Source organism: Tigriopus californicus, chromosome 9, assembly GCF_007210705.1.
Source record: "Tigriopus californicus strain San Diego chromosome 9, Tcal_SD_v2.1, whole genome shotgun sequence".
Lineage (NCBI taxonomy): Eukaryota > Metazoa > Arthropoda > Copepoda > Harpacticoida > Harpacticidae > Tigriopus > Tigriopus californicus.
The window spans coordinates 6,756,126-6,783,184 of NC_081448.1; the positions used below are offsets into that span (position 1 = coordinate 6,756,126).

The window sequence follows — 27,059 nt, forward strand, 5'->3', positions numbered from 1 at the left end:
ATGGGCCAATTTGAAGCTGAGACTCTGGCCAAGCTTACTATTATCGAAAGGGGATGTCCATTAGTGTTGCTGTCTTAAGCTCGAATACAAAAATCGTGGACGAAGTCAGATCCATCTGATCTATCCCTAGTAGGTTGACGCAGCCCATTCCGCCGCACCACGTGAAAACATGAAAAATCCTGCAGCCATGAACGTGCACTACAATTTTTAGGGTGACGCTATGAGGCCAAGTTGATCATCTTTAGGGCCAGGCGAATGAACTAATATTGTTGAAATGTTATTCATATAATGCCTGCTACCGATTGAGACATGTCCAATTCTATTTTTCCGTCATGAGCTTTGGAGCTAAGTTGTGCCATTGGTTTATCAACCGGCAGAAAGTCATTTGATTTGGATGGGTCACGTTGGTGCGACTAAAAATCAAAAGTTTAATTAACGTTCAAGTCACGATCAAAACATACGAAAACGTGTTTTTGATCGTGAAGCCGTGAAGTGGTGACCAAGAGGTGTGTCCATCTTACCCCACACCCCCTAGGCCAGCCCAGCCCACGACCCAAATGGGGGTGCCCACCACCATGGCCACGCCCAACGCAACGCATTTCCCGCATGAAGGCAAATCCACCGAGGAGGTTCAATTGGAACAGATTCGCAATAAACTTCGACGTCGCGAATTGGCCACGAAATTGAAACGTCAAAAGAAGAAGGTAATTGAGCCATAATTAGTTTTGGGATGGGCGGTTTCTGATACCATATTTGCCATGGCTTTGTCTTTAACGTATCAGTCGACTCCTATGAATGGTCAATTTCTATCCTTCTATCTTGTACATATGCTGTTACCTTGGGATGTGTAGGATAAACGCCAACGTCAAGATGAGCGGAAGAAAGAGGCTCAAGCTTTGGGCCCGGACGCCCCGCCCCGCCTCGTACCCAAGACTTTGGAGGCGTTGCGCGAGCCCGATGTGACCACGGTTGTCATGGGCGGGGCTGAGCCCGGAGCCGAACCCGACCCGACGCTTATGGATGAAGAAACACATTGGGACATCAACCATGACGAGTTCCAAGACTACTTTGCCAAGGCCTACCAACCCAAAGTGCTCATCACGTCGGCTGATAATCCGCACTCGGTAAGCTGACTCGCCGATCGATCGATCCAGTCTATGACCTTGAATGAATGAATGAGTGGGCGGGCGGGAGCGCGTAACCGGTGCTTTGTTCTGTCTTTCGTTTAGCGTACCATTGCCTTCATGAAGGAGTTATCGCGCATCATTCCCAATGCCGAACCCATGTGGCGAAAGAACAGCTCTATGAAAAAGATGGTCCGCCGATCCATTGAGAACGAATTCACGGACATCGTGGTGGTCAACGAAGACAACCGCCATCCCAATGGCATGATCGTGTCTCATTTGCCCAATGGACCCACCGCCCATTTCCGTCTGAGCAACGTGAAGATTGCCAAGGATATCAAGGTAATGATGACGTTCTGGACAGGGCCTTCTCCAATTCGGTAATGCGAATTGCGCGTTTCCATCGCTACTTTTGGTACCCACAGAAAGATTGGCGACAAATCTCGTCCCTTCGCCCTGAAGTGATTCTCAACAATTTTTCCACGCGCTTGGGCCACACGGTGGGCCGCATGATGGCCGCCTTGTTCCACTACGAACCTCAGTTTCAGGGGAAACGCTGCGTGACTTTTCATAATCAACGCGACTACATATTTTTCCGACATCACATGTAAGCCCCTCCCCCCCCCAAGATACTTTCTCTGCTTACGAATATTGCCATTGCTCCTTATGTCACACAATGATATTTGCGGTCTTTGTCTCCAGGTACGATTTCAAGTCGTCGGAAAAGGTTCGCCTACGAGATATGGGACCCCGGTTTACACTAAAGCTACGGTCTCTACAAAAAGGCACGTTTGACTCGAAATTAGGGGAATACGAATGGATCATTTCCGGTCGGCGTCACGATATGGAGACTTCTCGACGTCGTTTCTTCTTGTAATGATCCCGTGAAAAGTAGCGAACGCCATTGTCTCTTCTTCTTCGACAAATAATGAAACAAGATCAATACTTTGAGAGTGCATTCAGAATGTAAATAAAGATATTCCTCAACAATCAATCACATATTTGGGGGAAAAATTCGGTTCAGAGTTCAATTTGACTAGATTCGGGGTTTAGTATAGCTACCATAATATTGACGACTTGATGATGTCCCGATCAACCAAGAAAGTTGCAAGGCGATATTAGAGCTTGTGGGAGGTCTTGATCCAAGATTGATCAGGTCATGTTGCTTTTGACTTTTATAAGAGTTTGGTTCGCCTCAACCGAGATCTAGGGTTAATAACTTATCCAGGGACTACGAAGAGGAGGTGCATTGTGGGGAGGTGAACTGATTTGTCTGCACAACTACAGATAAGCAAAATCAATTCTCGTCTTGTAACGCCTCTTGTTCCTGTTGAGAAGCAGACGACAAAAGGAAAGAAAAGCGCGAAAATGATTTCTTCAATCCTTGACCGGAATTAGCTTTGTAGGTTTCGCAAGCTTCCAAATCCTTTTGGCACAATACTGGAGTTGATATGGAATGCGGAAGACCGGAACCGGAGGAGACAGAGCTGACTCCAAATACTTTACGAAATCTGAAAGAGAGGCCGTCGATCAGTGATGATTGGGCTACGCATAGTCCCTTGGTAATTGGGATTATTGTTCTTCATGAGTCAAACATTTAGATAGAGTTTCAATGAACAGCAAGCGTTGATAATGTGTATGAACTATTTGTGTCCAAACTGAACATGGTTGTCAAGGGAGTCCCTAACTGTGCCCAGTCCGGTGAAGATTAGGCTTACGTATGTCATGTCTATGTACAACTCACGAAAACAAGGAAACACACCAAACTATTTGAATCGCTCTTCCCTTAGCGAGTGCTGCAGAACGTGCCAAGAAATCAGAATAGACAAGCGAAAAGAGGCAGTCAAAAAAAGGGGTGTTAGAAGTACAACTACTCAACTCGAGATGACAACAGCCCTATTCGTCGCTATGTTTGTGAGTCTGGCAGGAACGATTGATCAAAATACAATTCATCTCGGAGAGCAGATAATTCAATAACTATCATAGCAAGTTGAACACCCGGTCATCAGGTAATGTATTAACATACAGCTAGAAGGTCCCTTCCCTTTTGCTTAAAAAGAAATTAAGGACCCAAGCACAAGCAACAGGTTCCAAGAGTTTCGTGGCCGTTTTCGTGTCTACAAACGTACCAGCAGCAGTTTGTTTCGTTTTGTTCGTTTAATCTGTTTCTCGCTATAAACCAGTCCCTAATCACAAAAACTCCACGATAAACGTGCATGCCAAATGAAACACATCCCATGCAAAGATCAAGCGACAGACTTAAGATTAAAGGGTCTTAACTATTGAAACAATGAAAAAGAAAGCAAGTAAAGGAACAGCCGCGGAGAAGAACCTCGTACGAACTTGTGGATTACTGAAGCTTGGTCTGAATCTATTGTAAGGCCTGTGGTTGCGTTCCAGGACTTCCCCCAATTGAACAGGCATTAGCTTTCATTCGAGCATTGAGTTCCTGTTCGGCGGATGCCACCAGGGTCAGTGACACCGTACTCACACGAGTAGTAATGAACGAAAATCTTCACGCATGATTCCAGCAAGGAGAACGAAGAGAACGGCGAAAGGAAAAGAGACAACAACAGCAATTAGGGAAGTAGCAAATCAAGCTGTCGGTCTACACAATTGATTACGTATGGCGCCGTTATGGCACAAAATAACGGACACTTCATATCATTCTCCACCCGTAGACAACTATGGGAGCGTGGTATGAACATTGAGAAAGATTACATTTCAATCAACCAAAACAAGCTCCACCATTTGTATTCACCCACAGACCCTTGAACCAACTTTCAACTCGTTCCCTTGAGCGATTACTGGCACATGGCCCTATCTCCCCACCCCAGCCAAGTTGGCATCCAGAGAAAAACTGACTTTGCTAAACGTTCTCTTCGGAGCAAATTCTCAGTTCGAATGAGTGTGACAACAAAGGGGAATTCGCTCAGAAAAAAGTTGTGGTGACAACTTCGAGGACGCGCTACTTACAGTTTTCGAATTCCCGACTCGTTGCCTCTTTTCCACGGTGCGTCATCCGGATCTTCGGGAAGAGGACCCTGGACTGGGAGGTCCTCAAACTTCAAGGATTTCAAGTCATCCTCTCTGAAAATGAGAATTCATGTGAATGGATTGATTTGGGTTCAACGTCAATATCACTTTTTCGAGAGTTCAAAGAGCATTTGAAAATATCCCAAACCCGCCACTAACTACGTAGGTGGAATGGCTAAAATCTAAGACTCACGATTGGGCTTCTCGAGCTTCTATGGCTTCGTCACTTTCAACTGAGCTGAAATTCTTGGAATGATATGAACAATCGCAATTGGCAAGTCCACCACCTCCTCCACCACCACTCAATCGCACTTTGTACCCATGTCGAGGTGAGTTCACAGAGGCCCTGCAACAAAAGTGCTGATCCTGCTAGAAGAACGTGCCCACTCATCTGCACAACAAAAGACTTGAAAAAGTTTATCGAATGAAAACGAAATTCGTTTCTGAGGTGACCAAAAAAACGAATCGAAAGCAAAATCAATGGAAAATAGGCCCAAACTATGAATGACCGATAAATACGAATTCCCATGAGATTCACATGCTTAATCAACACAGAAAACTGAACTTACTCGGTGGCCGGTCTAGGCCGAAACATGGCCAGTTCGTCTTGTAAGTCGCTCACTTTAGCTTTGAGGCTATTCCGTTCCTGAAGAATCTCTTTCAATTCGGCCAAGTTGAACCGCGGTCGATTAGGATCGTTTTCCGAGTACACGAGTCTCCCTTTAGCGTGATCCGCCTCCTGTGACAGGTCTTTACACTCTTTGGCGGCATCCCCGAGATGTCTGGACAGAATCTGAATGTCACGCTGAGCCTCGTTATACTGCAAAAAAGGGGCAAAGGTACGCTTATGTTGCAGTCTCTAAGCCTGATCTTTGATACCTAATGGCTGGAATTATTGCGGATTTTGAGGTATTTCCCTAGCCAAGGAGCCCTAGCATGCCTCACTCGTCTTACCTTGGCGGTTATTTCGGCGCGCTCATCGATCATTTCGTGCAGTTGGGTTTGGGTGGAGCGAATCTTACGCCTAAGATCTTTTGTGCAGCCATTCAATTTGTCATTGTAGCATTTAAGCTGAGAATATTGGATGAGAACATATCTTATTATTGACTGTAAATGTCTGTGTGGAGCTCAGTGATTTCTAGATCCCCACCTCCTCATTTTCAGTTCTCACGTCCAGAGCGTTTTGGTCCAATTTTTTTATCTGACCTCGTTGCTTATCAATCACAGATTGAAGACGGTTCACCAGATCCACTTCGAAGTAGGCCTCTAAATAAATGCAATATCTGAATTGAGCAACCCGAAGGCATGAATATGTGGGGCATATGTAAAAATCACCATCTTCCGAGAAGGCGCTATCACGTTCGGTGGCGGCGGCTAAAGACGAGGCCAATTTCCGATTTTCATCCTGCAAGCGCTTGACAGTGGCCAACAGGTCTCGGGTTTCTTGTTTGTAATGCTCTTCAATTTGTTCCATTTCCTGAAACGGGCCCAACCAGATAAAGCATGTGGTGAAAGAGGAACCCTTTAGTAATGACAAAAGGAGCGGGGGATTTCACGCCAGCCTTCCGTTCATTCACTCCAACATACATGCATGGAAAGGACCGGACCTCAGATCGTCTAGTGACCCAATCCAGTCGGTGGAACGGCCCCACCGGCCAGAATGGGGCTGACCTTACCCGAGCACTGCGTTGACGTTCCTCATATTTCTTGGTATCTTCTAATTCCAAATGCTTGATGGTCGATTGAAGACTTTCAATGGCGGTTATTTGAGCGTCATTTTCTGAAGCGAAAGCTTCGAGATATTCCAAGGCTAAGATGGTCTTAGGCATGAGCCCGGTGATGGAATCGGGACCGTAGGCATCGATGAGCGACTCGAATTCACGACCTAAATAAAACCAAAAATCAGAGAGTAACAAGGGGACCCGAGGACCCGATCCGAGTGGGTAAAAAGCATTAAGTCGAATAACCCGGGCGCGGTTGGTGGCCGATGGCTAGACATTTTCGCTGACTTAGTTTAGCTGGTTACGCCACTTGAGGTTGGGTCGGATGGGATCCATGATTGAATTTGAGAGCCCAACGATGTCAAGCCCTGAATGTCCACCGAGTAGCGGCTCTCCAAGCCTGGCTTTCCAGGTACGGACGTTGCTAGACTAGCCCATCAATGGAATGGCCAAATAACATCGGGCACTGGGACTGCCCTGGCTAGCCGGCCAGGGTAACACTCGCCCACTAGGCACTCCGAAACGCCCGTTTGACTCAACCGTGACATGATATGAGCTCAAATTCAAATCCAACCTCAGTTGGCTGACTTACCGATATCGGCGGCCATGTCGTAGACTTGCGCCACACTCAGCTCGACCAGGGGACGGGAGTCCGAAGAGGCCCGCTGGGCCAGGGTGTCGTGAGCGGACGGCCCCGGGCCTGCCCCCTCTGGCCTGGCCAGTGAGGCCGGGGAATCCCCACGCGTCCAACTCATAGTCAAGCTAATGGAGCGGGCTGAACCGTTGAACCCACCCACCTGAGGCAAAATTGATGGGGTCGGGCGGTGGGATCTAGGTTCACCTCATACTAGGGGTTAACGGAGGCGGAGGCGGGGGGCGGGGGGCTGGGAGTGAGGGCCCGGCCGCGGGCGCTAATGACCCAATCCAATCATGGAATGGCTGAGTGGCTGGGCCAGGTCGGGATCAGGCACGCCCAGAGGCTAACAGGTTTTCGGGTCAAACAGCTCGTGGGTTAGTGGGTGGCCAAATGATCAAGCGAATCCAACCCGCCGGCGCTTGGTTTGGGTTTTAGCTGGGGTGAGACGAAGCCTGAGCTTCAGTCAGGCTCTGCACATGAAGTGGGTTCCACTAGTTCCACTAGCTGTCATTGTCCCGAGGGCTGGGCTGAAACGCCTCCAAGCGGTGGCTGTCACTCCCACGACTGGCCGGCCCTGGCCTGACTACCAGCTCAAGCCTCAAGTCGGGACGGTTCGCGCCGAGCCACTCAATCAGAACATCATACATCGAACTACGGGCACGACGGATGGTCCGAAAGAGGGGCTGGGCATGGGCTGGGCATGGGCTGGGCCAAAGGCTGGAGGCTGGACTACTTCATTGGAGGCCCTTCTGTCATCAGCTCGAGAGGTTCCAGCAGGCTGGACAGGGTGACCCTGGTGGCCGGAAGCTCCATAAAGCCAGGTGCGTGGCCCTCAAATCTCAGATCTCTGGTATGTTTCAACCGGTGTCGAATCATTTTGAGCCGCTCATCCGGACATTAGTGGCAGCATTCGAGTAGACACGCCGGTTATCATGATTAGCCCACCCCAAAACCTGGTTAGCGTTCAACTTGGCGTCACGCTGAATTGCCAGGCCCCGGACAGGCCTCCTGCAATTCTCATGACGCCCCAGGCCTAGCGCCCGGGAAGTTTACTGATCCCCGGTCATAATGGACTGAGATCGATTTAATTTAGGCCCAAACTAAGGCTCTAGTCCTCAAGGGAGTCATGATTGGCCTTTTATACCATTATTGTCAAGGTTTTGACTCGACCCAGCCATTGGATCAATTTGAAGTTTTCTCAGGGCCCGGTCTAAACCCCGAGAAATTCCGTTTCAAGTCTGGCATTTTAAACAGGAGCGCGCGCGCCGCTCAGCTCAGCCTCAAGCCTGCACCCGCCCAACTCGATCGGATCAACGGCCCTCATTGATCAGCCCCGGGAATCGACGCTTTCCGGACAGTTCACGGCCAGTGGACCCGACTCTCGTGGACCCGCCCTGGACCAGGTAAAGCCTCCACTTGACTTGCAGCCGAACCCCGGTCTAGGCCGGGACCTTTGGCCGCGATGAAGCGGCGGACTGGCTTTGACTTATGGACCCTGATGATGGTCCTGTTCCTAGTGGGTAGCTTCGTTATTCTTGTCTATCACTTGGACCAGCCAGTCCGAATGCCGATCGTATCAAAGCTCTGGGCTCCCTCCCATGGCTGGCTGCCCGGAGGATTCTTAATGAGATCGCAGTCCCGACATTCCCCGGGGGAGGCTCATGACCGGCCTGGACCCGGCCATTATCCCTGGTAGACACTGTATGGCAGGCACCCATCCCCATTTGTGCGTGGGGGTTTGAAGGCCCCCATGAGCGGTTGCTGGAACAGCTTATAGCGTAAATGAGCCCACCTGGGGTTATGCCTTGGGTTGAGGTCGGAGTCAATGCCCACTGAGATGACAGAGTGCAAATATCTCTGCTTCGGGATAGCCATCGAGCTCTCGAATCCGCCTTCTCACTCCCACCATCCCATCCCAAACCGATTTTTCTTTTTGGCTCGACTCAATTCTACTAATCCGATGCCCCGTTCCAGTTCGGATGCGTGAATTACCCATTTCATAGAATTGCACCCACCCACCTACCCACGATGGATCAAAGTGCCATCGCTTCATAGGTCTTGATGGTTGATTGGGCAATTTTGATGGCCAAGCTTGAAACATGGTGTGGCCTAGCAAATTTGATAACTTCAATTTCATCTGACCGACCGATGTCGTCGTCGACCTCGCCCAGGCCGGAAAGAGCCTCCAGGCGATCAGATTAATAAGCGGCTAGATAGATGACGCCTTTTCGTCCCTCTAGAGACCTTAGGCCAGTTTTTTTTAAGCGCAGGAGTGAATCTTAGATCGACAAAAGCTCTTACTATACGACATAAGTCGGATCTTTTCTCGATCTCAGATTCACTCCTTGGCTTTAAAAACTGGTCTCTGGTCTCTAGTGATTCATGCCATTTTCAGCATGCTTACCTAAGTCCAGAAGCTTTTTGATTGCAATGTTTTATGTTACAAAATCAAGCTCTGGTGGTGTGACGATACCTGGACAGAATTGGATAAGCTTATTCCTGGTCATCCGCAGCAGAAATAAAGTTTAGTGCCAACTTTGACCGTGCCAGTTTTTTTTTCAACCTAAGCTTTTTAAATCAAAAGTTTAAAAGATACTACTACTACTAGCCGGCTAAAATTGAAAGAGCCTCGGCTATGTGAGCCTGGACGTCTGAATATTTTTTTTGATCTAGAAATCCCAAAAAAGGCAATGACGTCCATGTTGATCCATCTTGAACTTAAATTTGCATTTGGGGCCGAAAAGTTAAGTCTAGGGCATTCAATCAATGACCCCTGATTCCGTCGCTTCCAAGGAAAACAACGGAACCTCACGCTCTTTTTTTTCTTCTGTTTGAGATTTAGGTTCCAACTCTCACTCTCAGGGTACGTTAAGTTATTGTAACAAATAAAGAAAGGAGATGATTTTTAAAGTTAGCTGATGGCGATACATTTGGAACTGACGCTCTCGACTAGAGTACATTATATAAAATCCCATGGCCGTGAGATCATGTTTGTCAGTTTGAGCCTTGACTTTTTACTTTGTTTATAAAAGGAAACTTTTGGTTAAATTCATTTGCACCTTCTTTAGGCTCTAAAAGATGTTTATGAGGCTCCTCTATATTCGAAAAAGGTCGTGTTTTGCACATCAAAACATTTATCATCCTTTGGTTCTTAATTGGTTGGCTTTTGGAACTATTTTGAACACCTACTTGAAATACGTTTGGAATGTAATGTAGTACTCCTATATATTGCTTGACATTTAGACACATTTGCTTCACTTACGAATTCGAGTTGTGACAGCGGGTAATAGAGATTGGACCGAATTTTATTGAAAACAAGTTCGAAAGGGACTAAATATTAGAATGAGTTACTGCGCATTCCGTTGTAGTATCGTCGGGGAGCAAATTGAGTAATCTATGGCTCCTACAAAAAAAAAGAATCGCTTTTGACTGGAGCAACTATCCGCCGAGAGCCCAATCATCATCTTGATCGGCAGCCAACAATTCAAGGATCACGTGTTCGATGACCCAGGTGAATGACAATGGCCTCTAGGGATACGTAAACGTATTGGTTAACACAGCAGGTCCACTCGAATCATAATTCACCATGACAGCTTCCATTGAACAAACTGATTCAAAGTTCGAAGGAAGCTCTAACAGTTCCATGCTTCTGCTCCATAGGCGCATATCTCGTTGTCTTGGCCATTATCGGCAAGTCTTGTTCGAGTTTTCCGAAAAGCACGTAGGTCATTTTGCTTTGTTATCGCTCTTGTAATCTTGTCATCGGCTTTCTCAACTCTTTGGATTACCAAGTTGATACCGATAACGCTGTCGTGGGGATCTTCAAACCAAGTTCTTTTGTGAGCATAAAGCTTCGATTAGTCGGGGCCCACTCGACAGAACTTGTCTCTTCACCTGAGACGCACTGATGTAATGATCTGGGGTTGGTCTTCTTTGGACAGGTTCCCGAAGCATGAAACCGACCCTCGACGAAGTTTATCTTATCGGACCAACTTCCGCGAAATGGTTCGTGATCAGATCAGGGTTGTCTTTTTGAGCGCCCGTCAAGTGATCGCGACACGAGGACTTGTAGGGATGGATTGATATCAGGAACCGAATATAATGCGGGTTTCAAATAGTTACCAAAGCGGCAACTCAAGCACCAAAGTAATACATGAGACACCCCCGCCACTCCTTGATTAAAACTATCTACGGTATACAAGGGATTGCGTCTTAAAAAAGTTGCATCAATTGTCCAAATTCGATTCGTCACATCACTACTTACACCATACTCATACCATTTTTTCTTTGGTGCTTGAAACTCTCCTGAACTGAGGAGACTCACTTTCAAGACATTCGCTCACATTCGATTTAAAAGACCCAGTTGCCCGGTGGAACTCCTGGTAGACGGTCGTTCTTGAAAATGAGCGCAAATACCCTACCTGACAAAGCCAAAATGATGACTTGGCTGGCCGTCTCAAATTGGGTTGCTAGAACCACATGTGCACCCTATCGTCACCTCATGGCTCCCCTATTACAGGAAGTTCAGCTCTTGCAATGGCATTCGTGGGGACTGAAGGCTGGAAGTCCGGCCTTTCCGCAATCCAAGTGGCCAAAGTGGAAGAACTGGAATCCAAATTCGATCACCTGAAGAAAGAAAATGGTCGAAAGCAACTCCATATGGATAATCTACAACAGGAATTGGAAAAAAATAAAAGAAAAGTAAGTCAGTCAATCAGTCAGTCTTCTTTTCCGGTTTCATTCATCTTGTGTAGTACCATTACTTTGCGAGTCAATTGCCTCAAAAAATTTACACCCGTTTGACAACGTATTTTGTGCTTGAATGATTTTGAACGCTATCGAGTTATCGTTGTTGAAAATCTCCTTTGTCCGGCAAGATCTTCAAGAGATGTCCATATATTTGAGTCCATTGTGTGGAATAAAACCGGGTCGAGTTGGTACGGGTATTTGGAGAGACGGTTCGAGGAGAGAAGCGAAGAACAGAGAGAGCAGTGCACCTTTAGAGCCGAGTCGTAATTTAATTAGCGAGATTAATCTTCGTGGAGAATCGCTGACAATCGGTCAATTCTTTCTTCATGCGCTATCAAGCGGTCAAACTCTTTGTCAGAAGCCCGGTCGCACGTTTTTAAAATCACGAATGAAGCATGGAAGCTTTCCTTAACGATCTAGTCCATAAAGGAATACCGACCAGCCATTCCGAGCATTGGTCATTTTTTTAAACTCGGGAGTGAGGCGACCATAATTACATGTCACTCCCCATGTAATGATTCAATGCAAAATCAAATGGCAATTTTAGTACTTTTTGCTTTTCTCGAATTAAAAAAGTCAAAAAGATTACAAACGAATTCTAGCTAGTTCTTTCAAATCCTGTGACGCGCCTGATATTATGATCGTTGGGTGAAGCATGACCAACTATGTGGGGGCAAGAAGACGAGAGATGGGGGCATTCTGTCTTCTGAAAGCATTTCTAACATTTTTCCTAACCGGTTCCATCGAGCCTCGATGTTTCAGGTTGAGCTTGGTCTATGTGAAGATTCACAATCTTTTTTGTGAACCATCAAGAGCAGATTTGATGACGAGCCGACGCAATCTCTAAAACAACGAAACTCCATGTTAAGCAAAGGTCTCAAATAAAAGTAGTTCATTCATGCACACTTATCGTGCATAGAGTTTCTCAGATTTCCCCATTCCCAACCCACACAATATCTTCTCCTTTTTCTCCGTCGAAGGTCGTCAACGGTTGCTTCGTGGCCAATCAATTATTTGTAGTGCTGTTCGTGGCCATCTTAAAGTCTTCGTTTCACATCTGTTTCACTGACATTTCAAGTCCTTTTATGTCAACCTCAAATGCTTTGTACCAGTGGGTGTTCAGTAATGTATCTAAGATGATGTTGACGATCATGTAGGGTTTCCATTTGTTATCGATAGGCTTTTCCTCCTCCTTTTGACCAAGAAATGCTCATCTAGTTTGCCAGTAGGTTTTTGGTCGTTTATTATCTCTATCCTGATCTCCCCTAATGTAAATAGTGTTGGTTCTCCTCAAGTGGTTTGAAAGATGGTTGGTGAGACAATTGGCTTTGCACTTGATGATTTATTCCAGAAACGCCAATGAAGTTTCAAAAAATGAGAAAAGCAAATGCTTATTTATTTTGATACAAGAAAGAAGACGTGGGATAGTGGTTAGTTAGGGCATTGCCTTAGCTTAAGAGAGATTCCAGGCTATCGACAACGGAGCCTGAGTTGGACAACAACACTGCTTAATGAAAAGAAATGAACCATTTTCTGGATGGTGTCGCAGTGATGCTCAACACTACGACCGTAGCTCCTGAAATTCAAAAATGCTCTAAATTTGGAGTCATTCGGAATCAAAGTATCATAAGGCATATCATAATTGCTAATATTTGCCACTTTTAACGATTATTTAACGATTCCTGACGGAATGTAAAATCGCTTGACACTTGGCACTTTTCCTCGAAAAATTGACCTCATAACCGACATTTCTCGCTAAACAGATTCAGCAATCAAAGCAAGATTTAGCTTGCACATAGTAAGTGTGATAAGAAACATGAAAAAGCATCGTCAAAGGCATGAATATTAATCTGCTAATGCAAATCGTATGTAAAGATGACTTGGAAATCCGATTCAATGCTCATCGTTCTTGCAATTAATAATGCAGCTGTGTTTTAAACCACTCGTTTTAGGCCGTCCGTGATTTTTCATTAATTTGTTCTGATTACTTTCAAACCTTGTTTCAGACCGAAGATGAAAAAAACAGCAACGCTCAATTGCAACGTGAGATCACTACTCTTCGAGAGAATTGCGATGGATTGCAAAATCAAAACTCTCGTTTGGAACAAGATCTGGGAAAACGTGACAACCAAATTCAAACACTACAGGTAAGCAAAGAACCCAAAGAACAGTTAAAGACTTGCCATATACGGTAATTTTCTTTTAGTAATTTTCGTTTCAAATTCATTTCTACTATCTGCTCAAACTTTGAAGCTTAGATAATAGTTAGGCTGGATATGCTATATATGCTGTAGAAGATGTTTTACTATTTCTTTAACTTTCCGTTAGAATCAAGTGTCTCTCAAGGACAAACAATTACAAGACATGTCCGAGGAGTTGAAGAGAGCCAAGAAAGAGGTGGGAGAATTTGAAAATCAGCTCTTGCCAATGTCAGCACCCTCCTTTGCCACGCCTCAGAAGCGGGAAAGTTTTATTGCCAGCAACAAAGGTCTGAATGGTGAGGCATGTTTTTTATACTTAATCCTCGTTCATGTTTCAGGCCATTGTGATTTCATTTCCCCAAGGCTTCATGAATATTCAATGTTGTAGTCAAAGTTGACAATACTTGCGGGTAATCCATGGATTTGTTTCTAGGGTCTGCCTGTTGGAGTTCAAGCGGTGACGAGGATGTTCGGAAGAAACTGGATGACGCCCTGAAGAGGTTGAAAGAAAAGGACGAAGAAATCGATCACCTTCAAAAGGAAGTTTTTGAAATGCAGTTCACCGCAACGAAAGACTTTGAAGCTGTCTCTTCTAATGCCCTTACCACCAACGCCTTCGACGATATGCCGTTACCAACTTCATCCAAGACTAACTCCATCACCACCAAAGATGAGATTGCTGAGCGAAGCAAGACCTCCTCCATCGCTTTTAGTTGGGGCGCAACACCTCCGAACCGAAAGCCTTCTAAAGCTACCCCGATGAACCAAAGCATCGTTCAAACCCCTGCACAAGCTCAAACTACCGAACGATCCAACATAGTTGCACCATCTAGTGGCAAAATTCGCGAAGTTGATCAAAAGAGGATTATGGATTTAGAAAACACTTTGCTGAAGGCCAAGAAAGACCATCAAGGTAAATGAAATTGTTTCAAGGCGAAATTCCCTAACAAAACCATTGTGTAAACACCTCATTTCTGTTCGAAATTTTACCAAATCTTACTTTTCTGTGGATGTATTGTCTAGATATGCAAATGAAGCACAATGCTTTGGAGAGTGGATTGGCCATTAAGGAAAAGGAAGTGGACGACATGAAAGCCAAGCTTCTTAACTCGATCGGGAGTGCTCAACATAAACTCGAAGTCGAGCAACTCCAGGCCAAAATCGTAGGATTTGAGTCCAAATTGAAAGCATTGCAGACGGATTTCGACTGCCAACGCCAAAATGGAGAAACAACGAAATTACATTTGGAGCAAAAACTGAAAGAACTAGATCGAGAGGCCAAAAGAGATGTTCATCAAGCTCAATCAGAACTTCGAACAATGGAAAAGCAAGCGTCGAAGTTGGAGGATAGTCTTCGACAAGCAGAAAATCTAGCCAAAGACGCTGCCAACAAGTTTGAAGCAGAAAAGGGGTAAGTCTGTCTGCGTTCAAACAGGAGGAAAGAAAATGTTTTCCTTGATGATAGTGGTAACACTGTCCTAAGCCTTTACCCGATCACCACGAGCAAATGTGAGGTCTGAGTCCTTGGTTTCCTGCAAATGGTGCTATTTGATCCTCTCACATCGCCATGGGCTGGGAACCTTGAGCTTATGCCTCGCTTACTTGTCCTCGATATGAAATTCAGATGGCTTTCTTTGATGCTGCAATTTTCGCAAAGGTCATTGAGCTTCAATTTTGATAGTTCCAAGTCTCAATTCTTTTTTCCCATTGTTTTCAGCTCACTCGAAAAGGACATTCAAAATCTGAAGGAACAATTACAATCCGAAATCGAGAAAGGCCGGTTGACTAGTCAGCAATTTTCTACTGACATTAAAACTAAACAAGAGGAAATTCTCGCTTTGAAGAAAGAAAAAGACGGAATTGAAGGACAGTTCATCTCAACTCAGAAAGAGCTTGCTGACAAATTGAAGACCATCACTGGTTTAGAGGAACGAATTAGTACCATCAAGGCCGATATGGAACATGTGGAAACAAAACAGAAAGAAGAGATGGGCATGAAGTCTGCAGAATTCCAAACACAGATTGAAGAGCTGAAAAAAGAGAATAGTGCCATCGTGAAACAGCATGAAGACCAAATCAAACAGATCCTTGACGGCAATCAAAAGAAAATTGAGGAGGGGGAAGCTGCTGTTGAGGCCCTCAAGAAAGCCGAAGCCAATTGGTCGGAAAAGGAGCAATTTCTTTTGGTGGAACTAGAAGAAGTTAAGAATGTCAACGATCAACTTAAAAACATTGATACCGATTGGAATGAAAAGCTCAAGACGAAAGAAGTTGATTTCTCTAATTTGCTGCAGGAAAAGTCGGCATTAGAGAATCAACTGAAAGAAAATGCCGAAATCCTTAAGAAGGCGGAGGCGGAATACTCGATCCTCAAATTAGCGGAACAACAATATCTCGAGGATTTCAAAAAACTTGAGGTGGAAAACGAAGCTATGAAGAATGAAAAGAACGCATTTGATGTTGAAGCAAAAGAACGCGAAGAACAATTGCAAAATTTGCAGAAGGAAATTGAAAGTTTGAATCAACAAGACACCAGCAACAAACGCGAATTAGTAAGAATGGAAGGAGAATTAGATTCGATGAAAACTGCTCATGCTAATCTTGATGCTAAGGAGAAAGGCTTTATGGAACAACTGGAAACTTGGGAACGGGAAAAGATGAGAATTGACGAGCTCAAACAAGAACATGAGGAAAGTCTGAAACAAATGAGCGAAGAATTGAATTGCTTGAAGACAGAAAAATCTCAATTAGAAGAAACTCAAAAGGAGTTGGACGGAAAATTGGTGGGCAATGACAATAAACTGAGCCAGCTTCAAGAAGAAAGAGAAGTGCACGCCACAGAATTCGCCCGCCTAAGTGAGGAACACTCTGCTTTGAAAGCCAACAAACTAGGTCTGATCCACGAATTAGAGTCATCCTCAGTACAATTTCGAGCCCTTGAAGAAACTTTGAAGCAAGAGCAAGAACATTTCCTGACCGAAGAGAAAAAGTACAAGAGTTCCTTAGAGCTTCTGGAGTCCCAAGGAAGCGCCTTTCAGCAAAAGATCGCCGACCTTCAGATCAAAAACAACCAACTTTTAACAATGGTTTCTGACCTTGAAAATCGATTGAGCGAGCATTCCATCGAAAGAGCAGAGCTCCAGAAAGCCAAAGAGGCCATGGCTGTGGCATTAGAGGGAAACAAATCAGTTTCCGACACGAAGGAATCACTCTTTCAGTCGCTTCATGCTCAAACTGCAGACCAACAAGTGCAGGTCAGGGGACTAGAAAATAAGGTCAGTACTCTTGAATCCAGTGAGAGTTATCTTATCCAAGGCTTGACAGTGTTGCGATGTGAGCATCAATTCCTCGAGGACCAGTTAAACGATCAAAACGAGGAAATGAGTAAGATTAAGTCGAGCCTCAGTGCCAAGGAAGAAATCTTGCGAAACAAAATTGACGAAATCGCTCGCTTAAACCAGGCGCTTCAAGTTCAAAGCACGGAAACTGCAAGTTCGCAACAATCTTTCCGAGACAAACTTGCTTCGGCTGAAGCCAACTTGCAAGACATGAAAGCCTCATTGCTTGAAGCCAAAAACCAAGAGGCACTCTTGTTGGATGATGTTGAACGGTTAACCGTTTCTTTAGCGGAAAAAGAAGACCAACTGAAGAGCTTGAACGTTACAAATGTTGCCATTCAGGAATCGCTCGACCTACTGATGGCCGAGAAAGAAAGCAATCAAAAGACCATTGAAGATATGATCAATCTGCAGGACGAACTCAAAATCAAACTTGACTTGGAAGCATCCGAGAAACGCCAGTTGAGCTTAGAATTCGAAGCTTTATCCCAAGATCACACGCGATCCCTTCAAGAGACAAAAGAGAGCGCTGAAATTGCTGCAGACATCCGCCAAAAGCTTCAAGATCAAATACTAAGGTTGGAATCGAAGATCGATGAAGACTCAAACACCAAAATTTTGATTGATCAATTGACCCAAGAGTCAAAAGCACACCACGACCAGCTCCTAGAAGTTCAATCTCAGTTTGATCAAGCGCAGAAAAACTATGAAGAATCTAGAAGAAAGTGTTCTGATTTCGAAGAGCAACAAGTTGCCCTACTTCAGCAGATTCAATGCCTTGAAGAGGAAAAGTCCGCCTTGTCCACTCGTTTAGAGGAGGGGGCGAATGCTCTGGAGGAACTAAAACAGACGAAAGATCTCTTGGAAAAAGCCAAAGAACAATCTAAGGCCACAATATCACAACTGGAAAAGAGGCAACAACAATTGGAGCACAAAATCAACTCCTTGGAGTCCAGCGACAATGCTTTCATTCAGAGCATGACCATTCTCAGATGTGAAAATAGGTTCCTCGAAGATCAGCTCATTGACCTGAAGGCTATTCGAGAATCGGAGAACAAGGATACTCAGGTCTTGAAGAAGAATACCGAGCAGAAGATGGCAGAGTATGAATGTTTGTTGAAGGAAAACGAGCTCAAGATGCAAGGTCTCCGGGCTATTGCGGAAAAGGTGGAATCTCGCAAATTAGACTTTGCGACCGATGAGAGTTATGTTTCCCAATTACAAACCACCAAAGAGCAGGCTGAACGCTCTCAATTAGCACTAAAGTCCACCATTCGACAGCTAGAGCGGACTCGTGCCGCTTTAGAAGTGAAGTTAGAGTCCATGGAGTCTAACGATAACGGCTTTATTCAGAGCATGACCATCCTAAAATGTGAAAATCAATATTTAGTCGATCAACTTGCCGATTTGAAATCTCAACTCGACATCAAACTTAAGGATGACGAAACGATGGAGACCAACAAATCCAAGATCCAAGCTCTCGAAAAACAATTGGAGGAGACCAAGAGTTCGCTTGCGACCAAAACTGCCCAACTGGAAGCCAATGTACAATCCCTTGAAACTTTAGAATCACAAGCTGCATCCCTCAACACAGAATTGGAATCCGTCAAGGCAACTCTGGTCGTCATCCAAGACGAAAACGTCTTGTTGAAAGACAATTTATTGAAAGCAAATGCAGGAATTGAGCTACAGAGTGCGGAAATGAAGGAACTAAAAGACACTTTAGAAGAAAAAGTCGAGGCCTTGGATGAGCTTAAGACGTATGTGAGTGAATCGGAGGAGATGTTGGAAAATGTTATCGCTGAAAAAGAACAATGTCATACCGAGGTCGAAGAATTGACTAAAAACGTCGACAATTTGAAATCTAAGCTTCAATCTCAAGGAGAAGAAGTGGATTTGCTCACCGGTCAAATCAACGACAAAAATAACTCAATCCAGAAACTGACAGAAGAGTCGTCCCAAAGAGAAAGTGACATGGATGCCCGAATTCTTGAATTAGAATCAAAATTGACAACTCAGTCTGTACTCTCAGAAACGATTGAAAGTCTCCAAAATGCATGCAACTTGGCCCAATCGGAGCTTGCAGATCTGAAATTGGAGATGACCAGGTTGCAAAGTCTGGTTCAAGACTCTGAAACCAAGTACCAGTTATTGGTGGACGAGAAATCTGCCGTTCTCCAACAACTCGAAAATCTAGCTCAAGAGAAGAAAGAATTGGATAAGGGCACCCAAAAGAAAGACGCCGTCATTCTTGATCTAGAGGCCGCTAAATTAGAGATCCAAACTAATTATGATGAAAGCAAAGAATCGGTTGACAGACTTCAAGGAATCACGAACGACCTGAAAGAGCAACTTGATCAGTCCAAGATTAAGTTGGCCGAAAAGGAGACCCAAATCAACAAGTAAGACATTAGTGCTCGACTATACTACATACTACATACGCGTACATGTCTATATCTTTTGCAGTTTACTGACTTCCCATTTCTTTCTCTTTCATTTTTAGCTTAAATCAAGAAGTCGACGAAACACAGAAACAACTGAAGGAGAGCCAAACGAATCAAGAAGAATCTTCCCAATCCCTCGAGACTTTAGCATCAAAAATGGCCCAATCGGAGGCTGATTTAAAGATCCTACAACGAGAGAAGAACACGATTTCAGTTCAGCTGGAAGAGGCTACGTCCCAACTTACTGCTGCCCTTGAGAAATGTGACATCCTCGAATCAGAAAAGAAGGTCCTAGAAGGTGCCAAAACGGATCTCCACACCAAAGTGAAACGAGTTCTCTCGACTCTTAAGATAAAGGAAAATGAGTTGGTCCAATTGGCCGAGGAGAACGACAAATTAAACCAAAACCTGTCTGACCAAAAGAAGAGCCTTCAAGTTAAGCAGGACGAGATTGATTCACAGTTAAAGAATATTGCCAAATTGGAGGCCGAATATGGTCACGGGGAGCCTCGGGCTCTCCCTTGGGAAGATGATGAGGATTGCCAGGAAATGAGACCAACAGAGCTACTCGAGTTCTTCGGAGAGAGCCTCAATGTCAAAGAGAAGCAGAGTCTATACGAGTTGTGTCTCGACGAGCTCAAGAAAGAGGTGCGAACGAAAAGCAGAGAGCTCCTTAAAGTTTACGATGGCTCTTCTGCTCTCAAACGAGAGTTGGAGCGCGCCAACATGAAATTGAATTGTGCCAATACCACTGCAGGAGAAGGAAGTGGAAGTGGGGCTGCTATTGCATCCTCAGCAGCTCGGATGACGCGATCTCATTCTTCAACTGCACTTGCCAAAGAAAATCAAAGTCTCGTCGAGCCACTGAAAACCACCGCCACCCAAATTGCCGCCGAGCACAAGAAACGAATCTTTTCCCCAGAGAAATCCCCCCTAATCAAGCCCCAGGGTAAAAAGACACGCATCTTCAGCCCTAAAGTGGCTCCCAACATTCCAGCCACTCGAAATCGCACTCGAAAATCCTTGGCCCTAACAAGTCAAGTGCCCGAGAACCCATTCAAGAGCAAGAAACTGGCGACTGACGCTAAATCGGTAATTTCAGACATGGTCCAGAAATTGCAGTGCTCTTATTAATCACATGTTCATTCTTTTTTTATATTTTTTAGAGCGGGAGCAAACCGTTGGATACTATTACAAACATCCCCGAAGAAAGGGGACCCGTTGTAACAAAATCGAATGGCTCATCTCAAAAGCTGCTCAGGTAAATGAGCGTCAACCATTGGAATAAGAGACTACTCGTCCTCTGTAAATACATGTAACTAACAGTCTCTCTGCAAATAAATATCCATGATCCAACACGTTGTTCAGGATAAACAACTAATGCATCCACCAAATACCCGAGGCAAAGCCCATGTTCGTCGTTCCTACCAAAAAAATAACGCTGCAAAATTTGTGCATTTTCCATGCTCATCTAAGTATGTAAAAGAGGCCACAATTACACAAATTTTGCTACCTGTTATGTACCATACGTCATTGGCGATTAGTCCGCTACGGACAGGAATTATCTTTTTATCGTTCTCGACTAATGCTGAAACCGTCTTATCGTGGTTGTAAATCGATCAAAAGTGGCCAAGCGCGGAATTCAGAATCGTCCAGTCGTGGAGAGAAGAACGAGCTCTCGTCATCTTGTGACGTTGACGCCCATTGTCGGCGGCAAATGAAGACACTTCCAATTGGAATTGCTCTTCTTCCCTGCCAACGACACTGATTGTTACATTGTTACATACATATGCCTTCATTTCCAACCAAGTGGGGGGAAGGAGGGGGGATTCTCATGACATTTGGAAGCTGTGCCTTGGTTGAGAGTGGAATGACGCCCTAAAGCGTTTTGGCCAAGACAGAGCACACCAACCACGCCCGACGTTTGGACCTTGTCCACGGAAAACGTAAGACGCAGCACAATATTAGCAGGGCAGAATGTCTTCAAACATCTGTGTAGGGTATGTCGTGAAATAAGACATTTTTTTCTTCCAAAAAAATGCCAAGTGCAACCGCATCTCCAATTCTCCATCTAGGAACTGTACGTATCCACAGTATACGTACGAGGTAGGGTATATAGTACGAACTCTTGAGTGCATGGAAGAATCCATGGAAAACACCTGAATGGCCGATGATGAAACAAAGACGCGAAGATGCTGCCACGTTCTCGCTCGCCGTGTTTTTTGTTAGTTAAGGCTCAAGTTCTGCCGTCTCCTGAACTTGAAATTTGTTCAGAATTAGAGCGCACCAAACAGACGGAATGGCACCCGCAAAAACATTAATGGAGCTGGAATTTCGTGGTTGATGACGCAACCAACGCCTTTCTTGTAGAAAGACATGCATGTACAATATTACACGAGCTCTGAGCAACTCTCTTTGGGAGATTCACCTCTCAGAAATCAGCACAGAGGCAAAGCAGTCAAAGATGATCGTTTCAAGGCCCTGGAAGCACATGCACAGTATTGTCAGCTCAAAAATGGCTCGTCATGTCTATCTGTCATTCTATCATTCCGGCAATTCAATAAGATGGGGCTCTGAACGAGAAAAAGAACTTTGTTTTAACAAGAATGCTCGGAAATTAGGGTTCAAAGCAAAGATAGTCCCCGTGAATGCTTCTGATCGCTCTCTGTTGCATATCATTGAGGAAAAATGTCAAGAGTCCGATGGAAAAAAGACCATCGAATCGGTTATTGTATGCTCAACATTCTTAGGTCGATTCGAGTGACTTGAATCATGCATTTTGCCATACTGCCAGTATTCCTGGGTTCATGGATTTATCAACATTGATGCCGTAATGTCAATAAATCGTCCGCCCTTGTTTGCAGACGCTTGCAAATTTGCGTGAGATTTCATTTTGCGAGGATGAAAACTCGCGTTCGCCTCGACGCATTATTAAGTTATTACAGCGGCTTTTAGCTGAAAAAGGCAACTTTAAGTTCGAGTAAATCTCCGATAAAAGAGTTTGACGTCCCAAAAAATCACGCTACATCCTTCGATTGGTTGATGCATTAACTAACGGACTGAACCACTATTCAGTTTATTTGAGATACGTGCAAGGCTATGAAAAGTAAAATTGAAAATTCTGATGACACATTTTTTTTCCCTCTCATCCGATAAATTGGGTCCAATGTGGACGACAGTACAGTGAGTAGGGTTCTTCTACCGACATAAAATAAAGAGGATGTTTCCTTCGTATACACAATTAAGATATGATTACTTGCATGCTGTCTTCTTCACCTTGGAAAAAAATTGCATCAGCGAGTCAACTGTTCACCCGAAAAATCTACTCTCCAAAACGCACGTGAAAAAAAACTTAACTTAAAATGTCGTGAGTTAATAGTTCTTGTGTTTTTTCATCTTATGATGTACCTCTTTATGTTCTTGTTCTCAGTGCTCAAATTGCCTTGATATGATTGACAAAGCCGTTTAATGCATTTAAAGTGCAGCATTATTATAAAATATCTACAATTAACCATATTGTCTGATTTTTGCCTTCCAACCAAATTAGGAAATGTTTCTTGTTACCTGGATTGACATGAAAGTTTCCTGTGGGGTCTTCGGTTTGAACCTAAGATGTGTGGAGAGAACATCCATTCATTATGCCTGATGCTCTTAGAATGCTTGGCCAATCTAAAATATAAATGAATGGAGGACAAGTTTGTCACATTTGGATTAATTATCCCAGTCCATAAGGGTTGGCGAGCCTTCCACCATGGTGCACTTATGCATGCAATCCTGGCCTCAAATACGCGTACTTGATTTCTGCCCATGATCATCTTGACTCTTAGGGGACGCAATGATTTTGAATCTGCGTGTCTGGCTGGCGCTCTCAAACTGCAAGAAAATGCCTTTCATAAACATTGAAAGTATTATTGCGTAGTCCCTTGCTTTCGCGCTCAAATTCAATGTCCAATATAGTAAGCAATACCACTACAAACTAAACAAAAAATGTGCTGTAGTATGAGCGTTAAAGTTTGTTTGCATGTATTGAATAGCCGTGACATGATTTATTTTACCCATTGGTAATAATGATGCCTGCAAACCTCCCATTCTTTTATGGAGAAGGACAACACTACTAATGTTCAGTAGTCGTGTAAACCCAAAGAAGGATGATTTGTCGCGGAGCGAATCATGTTGGTTGAACGACTGGAAACCAATCATGAACCCGACGAGATTTGGTGGCGAGCCCGTCAAAACGATCATGCACACATCATGTGATCCTGTGGGCCGGCATTGGTTGGCTCCCCTCGAGACTATAAAGGTAAGTTTCAACTCTGAATTGGCATCACACATCGTTTAGCTGTGCTCACGAACAATTCAAAATGAAGTGCTTTGTAAGATTCGAATTCGCTCCACTCTGGTCAATAATTCTTGTACAATTTAATGTTCTTCTTCTCTTTGTATTCCCTCTGGGTTAGGCTGTTCTCGCTACCCTTTTGGTCGCCGATATGGCCACGGCTCAATACGGTTATCAAGGCTACCCCTTGCCGTTGGCTCGATCTGGACTGGCCTACAAGACGGTGTCATCCTTGAGCCATCCCGGAGCCCAAGCCGTCGTGGCTGGACCCGCTCCCGTGGTGAGGATCAATGCTCCTTCCCATTATGAGAACTTGGCCGCACCCCTGGCCTACAACAGCCCCGTTGTGGCTGGCGCCCCTGTTGTCGCCGAAGTTGCTCCTCTGCCCGTCCCTTCGCCCGCCAACCCTTTGTCCAGCTCCCAATACCATTCTCAGGATGAGTTCGGCAACTACGAGTACGGTTACAACAACATCAACAGTGCCAAGCAAGAGCGAGGAAACGCTTTGGGAGGAGTCGAGGGCTCTTACTCCTATGTGGATGGTCATGGTCTTCCCCAAAAAGTGAACTATGTGGCTGATGATTATGGCTTCCGTGTGTCCGGCTCCAATGTGGTGGCTTCCCCAGCGACTTTGGGCCGCAAGAAGAGGCAAGTGGCTCCTTTGGCTTATGCCGCTCCTTACAATTCGCCCATTGCTCCCGCTGCTTATGCTGGATACGCCCCTTATGCCCCCATTGCCGCTCCTGTTGCTCCTGTGGCTTACGCCACTCCTGTGGTTTCCGCCCCTGCTTCCCGCAAGGCCATCCTGACCACGACTCAATTGAACCCTACCCACGCCGTCTCCTATCGTGTGGACTAAATCTACCAAAGCATCTCATTTTTTCAAATCTAGTTATCGAGTAATCGCGTCTGTAGACGGAGACTCAACTTGTCGGCACAGAACATAGTCGATGTGTGAACAATCCAAAATCAAAAATAAAGCTAAACAACTTTTGTCTTATATATCTTATTTTTTTTCTTTCATACCTTGGAAATCATTTGAAACGTATCTATTCTTTTATCCATCCAATGAATTGGCAGTCAATAACACTATAGAGCAATTTAGGAATGATGCTATTGCGATTTGCGAAGGCATTATGGAAGACCATTTTGAGTGAGAAAGACTTCTCGTCAGTTTCGTTCACAACCAATAGCTACACACTACAATACTGCAAGATGTTTACCTTGGTACCTTGGATGTTTTACCTTGGCAAGTAATTGCGATGAGTGGGACGGACACCAATAAGATAGAAGATTTTTGAATCGTCAAAGCAAACGACAATTCAAGCCTAAATAGAACCATTACTTTGGGTTAGCTCTAATTAGCATTTCACTACAATCACGCGTTTTTGGTAAAAAGAGTTTGCTTTTAAGTTGAGATTTTCGGCAAAATATAAGTGGGGGGAAATTGGTAAAATATGCTTCCTTTTCAGGGAATTGTTTTTCACTTGGTAGATGAATATAATTGTTTTTTTTCTAGTGACGTACTGATATTGAGAAAAAACATGACCAATCCACACACAGATATGGGTAGCTTCATCTCGAGAGTTCAGATTTACAGGTGCTTGGATTCATGGATTCTTTTTGATCGGGTAGCGCCGAGTCCATTTTTGGACTTTACACCTCAGCAACTCGGTTGTAAATTGCGTGCCTTTGATTTCTTTCTTTTGCGGACTTCCTTACCGCTACCGGGATTGGAATCCCAGCAGTTCAAGACGAGAAGATTATTCATTCTACTTGACTTTTATTTATATATATTATTTGATCGACCAACGAATTGGAGTTGGCTGATCTGGCTAATCCTTGAATATAAGGTTGATCCGGAATTTTAGTCAAAAACTTGTCCAAGTCTGACTTAAAACTTGCCACTGGATCAACCCCTACATAAACCCTACGAATATTTGAGGGCAGCAAATTGAACAATGAAGGAGCCCGAGAAAGAAGAGAGTTGGACTTCATTGTTTTAACTAGCCTGGATTCTCGAGGGCTTGAAGGTGCTCTCAAAACGCACATTAAGCCTCTACGATCACTACAATTGACCCTAAATCCTGGGTTGGGACAAAGCTCATGAATGCTTTTGAAAACGTACAATATCAGATACCTTTCGTACCTTCTCTGAGTACTGTACAATCCCAACCTTTCTAACCTCTCCCAATACGAGAGCTCTCTCATATCTTCAATGTTCCTAGTAAAACATCTTTGGACCTGCTCGAGCTTTTGCAAACCTGCTGAACTAATTGGAGCCCAAATGGGAGAGGCATATTCAAGTTGTGGCTGAACAATCGACTTGTACAGAGTTAGCATAGTGACACTATCTCTGGACTTAAACGTGAGATATATCCAACCACATGTTTGAAAAGCCTTACCAACTTTGAACTGGATATGCTCATCGAACTTTCCATTATCTTGGAGGACTACACCTAAATCCCTCATGGATGAGACCTGCTGAATGCCCTTACCTTCATCATCTAATAGTGGAGTGTCTAATGGCGTCGACCCAAAGGTCATTGAGCGGAATTTCATTCCATTCAGTGCCATGTTATTCGCAGCAACCCAGGAATATATTTGGTCTAGAACCTCTAACCTTAAGGATGAATTGCTTTTTTCAAAGGCAAGGCAACCAAAATAAGGTTTGCGACAGTATTTTCTCTTCTTGTCTTCTCTAAAAACCAGATTTCCTGGGTATAATCTGGGTTGTCAACAACAAAAAGTACACCAAACACCGGTGTTCGAAACTTATTTCATGGCTGGAAACAAATGACCAATCACTAGTGAAACCAAAGTAGATTTTCAGGAATCAAATTTGACTTTTGATTGTTTGGAATCAAAATCACTCCTTAAAACCAATCATTACGTAATCAATGGCCTTTTCTCTCTCTGCATGTTTATTCAAATTCAGACTTTAAAAAGTTAATAATAGTCATCTCCTCAAGCTCATTTACGGTTTTATATCCTCTCGTTTGAACAGAAGCTCGGGCTTTTCTTTTCAAATTCTAGACCTTGAACTGTGAGCTCGACATTCATAACGCCACAGTAATATAAACCTCATACAAAAAAGTAACCAATATTGAAGAAATAGGTATTCCATCCTTTTCCCTGATTTTTTTTCTATAATAAAAGGTTAAAAATGTGGAAAAAGACTATTTGGCCCGAATCGCCAAATTATAGATCAAAACAATGGTCATGAAGATAAATCGCAATGCTCTCAAATCACTTGGCAATTTTTCAAAGATTCAGAAAGACTTGAGCATGGATCCGTGACTTGAGTTACTGCTCATGACTCGAACCTGGCAAAGATATTCTGTATGACTTGTAAGCCATTTTCGGCACAATATTGAAGTATGTCCAAATCATTGAAACATTTGGCCTTTCTGAATGACATTTTGTTCATATACGTACGTATGGGGCTAAGATTAGCGTTTTTCATGTAACAA

The 27,059-nt window shown here is 44.2% G+C and overlaps 4 protein-coding genes across 7 annotated transcripts; 3 read left to right on the forward strand and 1 right to left on the reverse strand.

Annotated features, from left to right (window-relative positions):
* Positions 1 to 414: 414 nt before the first annotated feature.
* LOC131886597 (ribosome production factor 1-like) lies at positions 415 to 2,118 on the forward strand. The gene is made up of 5 exons (XM_059234980.1): positions 415 to 704; positions 852 to 1,124; positions 1,230 to 1,466; positions 1,550 to 1,731; positions 1,827 to 2,118. Exons 1-5 carry the CDS (start codon positions 558 to 560, stop codon positions 1,999 to 2,001), a joined length of 1,014 nt encoding a protein of 337 aa, XP_059090963.1. The 5' UTR covers positions 415 to 557; the 3' UTR covers positions 2,002 to 2,118.
* On the reverse strand, positions 2,066 to 7,143 carry LOC131886595 (RILP-like protein homolog). Of its 4 annotated transcripts, XM_059234976.1 has the most exons (10): positions 6,474 to 7,129; positions 5,837 to 6,045; positions 5,496 to 5,637; positions 5,311 to 5,426; positions 5,115 to 5,231; positions 4,730 to 4,980; positions 4,354 to 4,506; positions 4,101 to 4,214; positions 3,468 to 3,637; positions 2,494 to 2,635 (listed from the first exon to the last, which is right to left on the reverse strand). In XM_059234976.1, exons 1-9 carry the CDS (start codon positions 6,634 to 6,636, stop codon positions 3,496 to 3,498), a joined length of 1,407 nt encoding a protein of 468 aa, XP_059090959.1. In that variant the 5' UTR covers positions 6,637 to 7,129; the 3' UTR covers positions 2,494 to 2,635; positions 3,468 to 3,495. The 4 variants fall into 4 exon arrangements, with proteins under 4 accessions (XP_059090958.1, XP_059090960.1, XP_059090959.1 ...); XM_059234975.1 differs by lacking the exon at positions 3,468 to 3,637 and having other exon boundaries at positions 2,066 to 2,635; positions 6,474 to 7,113; XM_059234978.1 differs by lacking the exon at positions 4,354 to 4,506 and having other exon boundaries at positions 6,474 to 7,143.
* Positions 7,144 to 10,208: 3,065 nt separating this feature from the next.
* On the forward strand, positions 10,209 to 20,606 carry LOC131886113 (putative leucine-rich repeat-containing protein DDB_G0290503). Its single transcript, XM_059234354.1, has 9 exons — positions 10,209 to 10,239; positions 11,038 to 11,219; positions 13,274 to 13,414; positions 13,596 to 13,764; positions 13,902 to 14,381; positions 14,492 to 14,879; positions 15,186 to 19,208; positions 19,310 to 20,342; positions 20,417 to 20,606. The coding sequence occupies exons 2-9, from the start codon at positions 11,055 to 11,057 to the stop codon at positions 20,513 to 20,515; spliced, it is 6,498 nt and encodes a 2,165-aa protein (XP_059090337.1). The 5' UTR covers positions 10,209 to 10,239; positions 11,038 to 11,054; the 3' UTR covers positions 20,516 to 20,606.
* A 2,963-nt stretch (positions 20,607 to 23,569) lies between these two features.
* Positions 23,570 to 24,578, forward strand: LOC131886311 (cuticle protein 8-like). The gene is made up of 2 exons (XM_059234601.1): positions 23,570 to 23,623; positions 23,708 to 24,578. The coding sequence occupies exons 1-2, from the start codon at positions 23,612 to 23,614 to the stop codon at positions 24,443 to 24,445; spliced, it is 750 nt and encodes a 249-aa protein (XP_059090584.1). The 5' UTR covers positions 23,570 to 23,611; the 3' UTR covers positions 24,446 to 24,578.
* Positions 24,579 to 27,059: the final 2,481 nt, after the last annotated feature.

What these genes read in the sequence shown, in the direction of transcription:
- LOC131886597 (XM_059234980.1), top strand. Translation starts at nt 558, where the DNA reads ATGGGGGTGCCCACCACCATGGCCACGCCCAACGCAACGCATTTCCCG. An exon ending in AGATTGCCAAGGATATCAAG is followed by an intron (nt 1,467 to 1,549) that starts GTAATGATGACG and finishes TGGTACCCACAG; the next exon opens with AAAGATTGGCGACAAATCTC. An exon ending in ATATTTTTCCGACATCACAT is followed by an intron (nt 1,732 to 1,826) that starts GTAAGCCCCTCC and finishes CTTTGTCTCCAG; the next exon opens with GTACGATTTCAAGTCGTCGG.
- LOC131886595 (XM_059234975.1), bottom strand. Translation starts at nt 6,636, where the DNA reads ATGAGTTGGACGCGTGGGGATTCCCCGGCCTCACTGGCCAGGCCAGAG. An exon ending in GCGCCGAAATAACCGCCAAG is followed by an intron (nt 4,981 to 5,114) that starts GTAAGACGAGTG and finishes CCTTTTTTGCAG; the next exon opens with TATAACGAGGCTCAGCGTGA. An exon ending in GAAGCTCGAGAAGCCCAATC is followed by an intron (nt 4,215 to 4,353) that starts GTGAGTCTTAGA and finishes TCTCATTTTCAG; the next exon opens with AGAGGATGACTTGAAATCCT.
- LOC131886113 (XM_059234354.1), top strand. Translation starts at nt 11,055, where the DNA reads ATGGCATTCGTGGGGACTGAAGGCTGGAAGTCCGGCCTTTCCGCAATC. An exon ending in CAGCAACAAAGGTCTGAATG is followed by an intron (nt 13,765 to 13,901) that starts GTGAGGCATGTT and finishes ATTTGTTTCTAG; the next exon opens with GGTCTGCCTGTTGGAGTTCA. An exon ending in AAGTTTGAAGCAGAAAAGGG is followed by an intron (nt 14,880 to 15,185) that starts GTAAGTCTGTCT and finishes CATTGTTTTCAG; the next exon opens with CTCACTCGAAAAGGACATTC.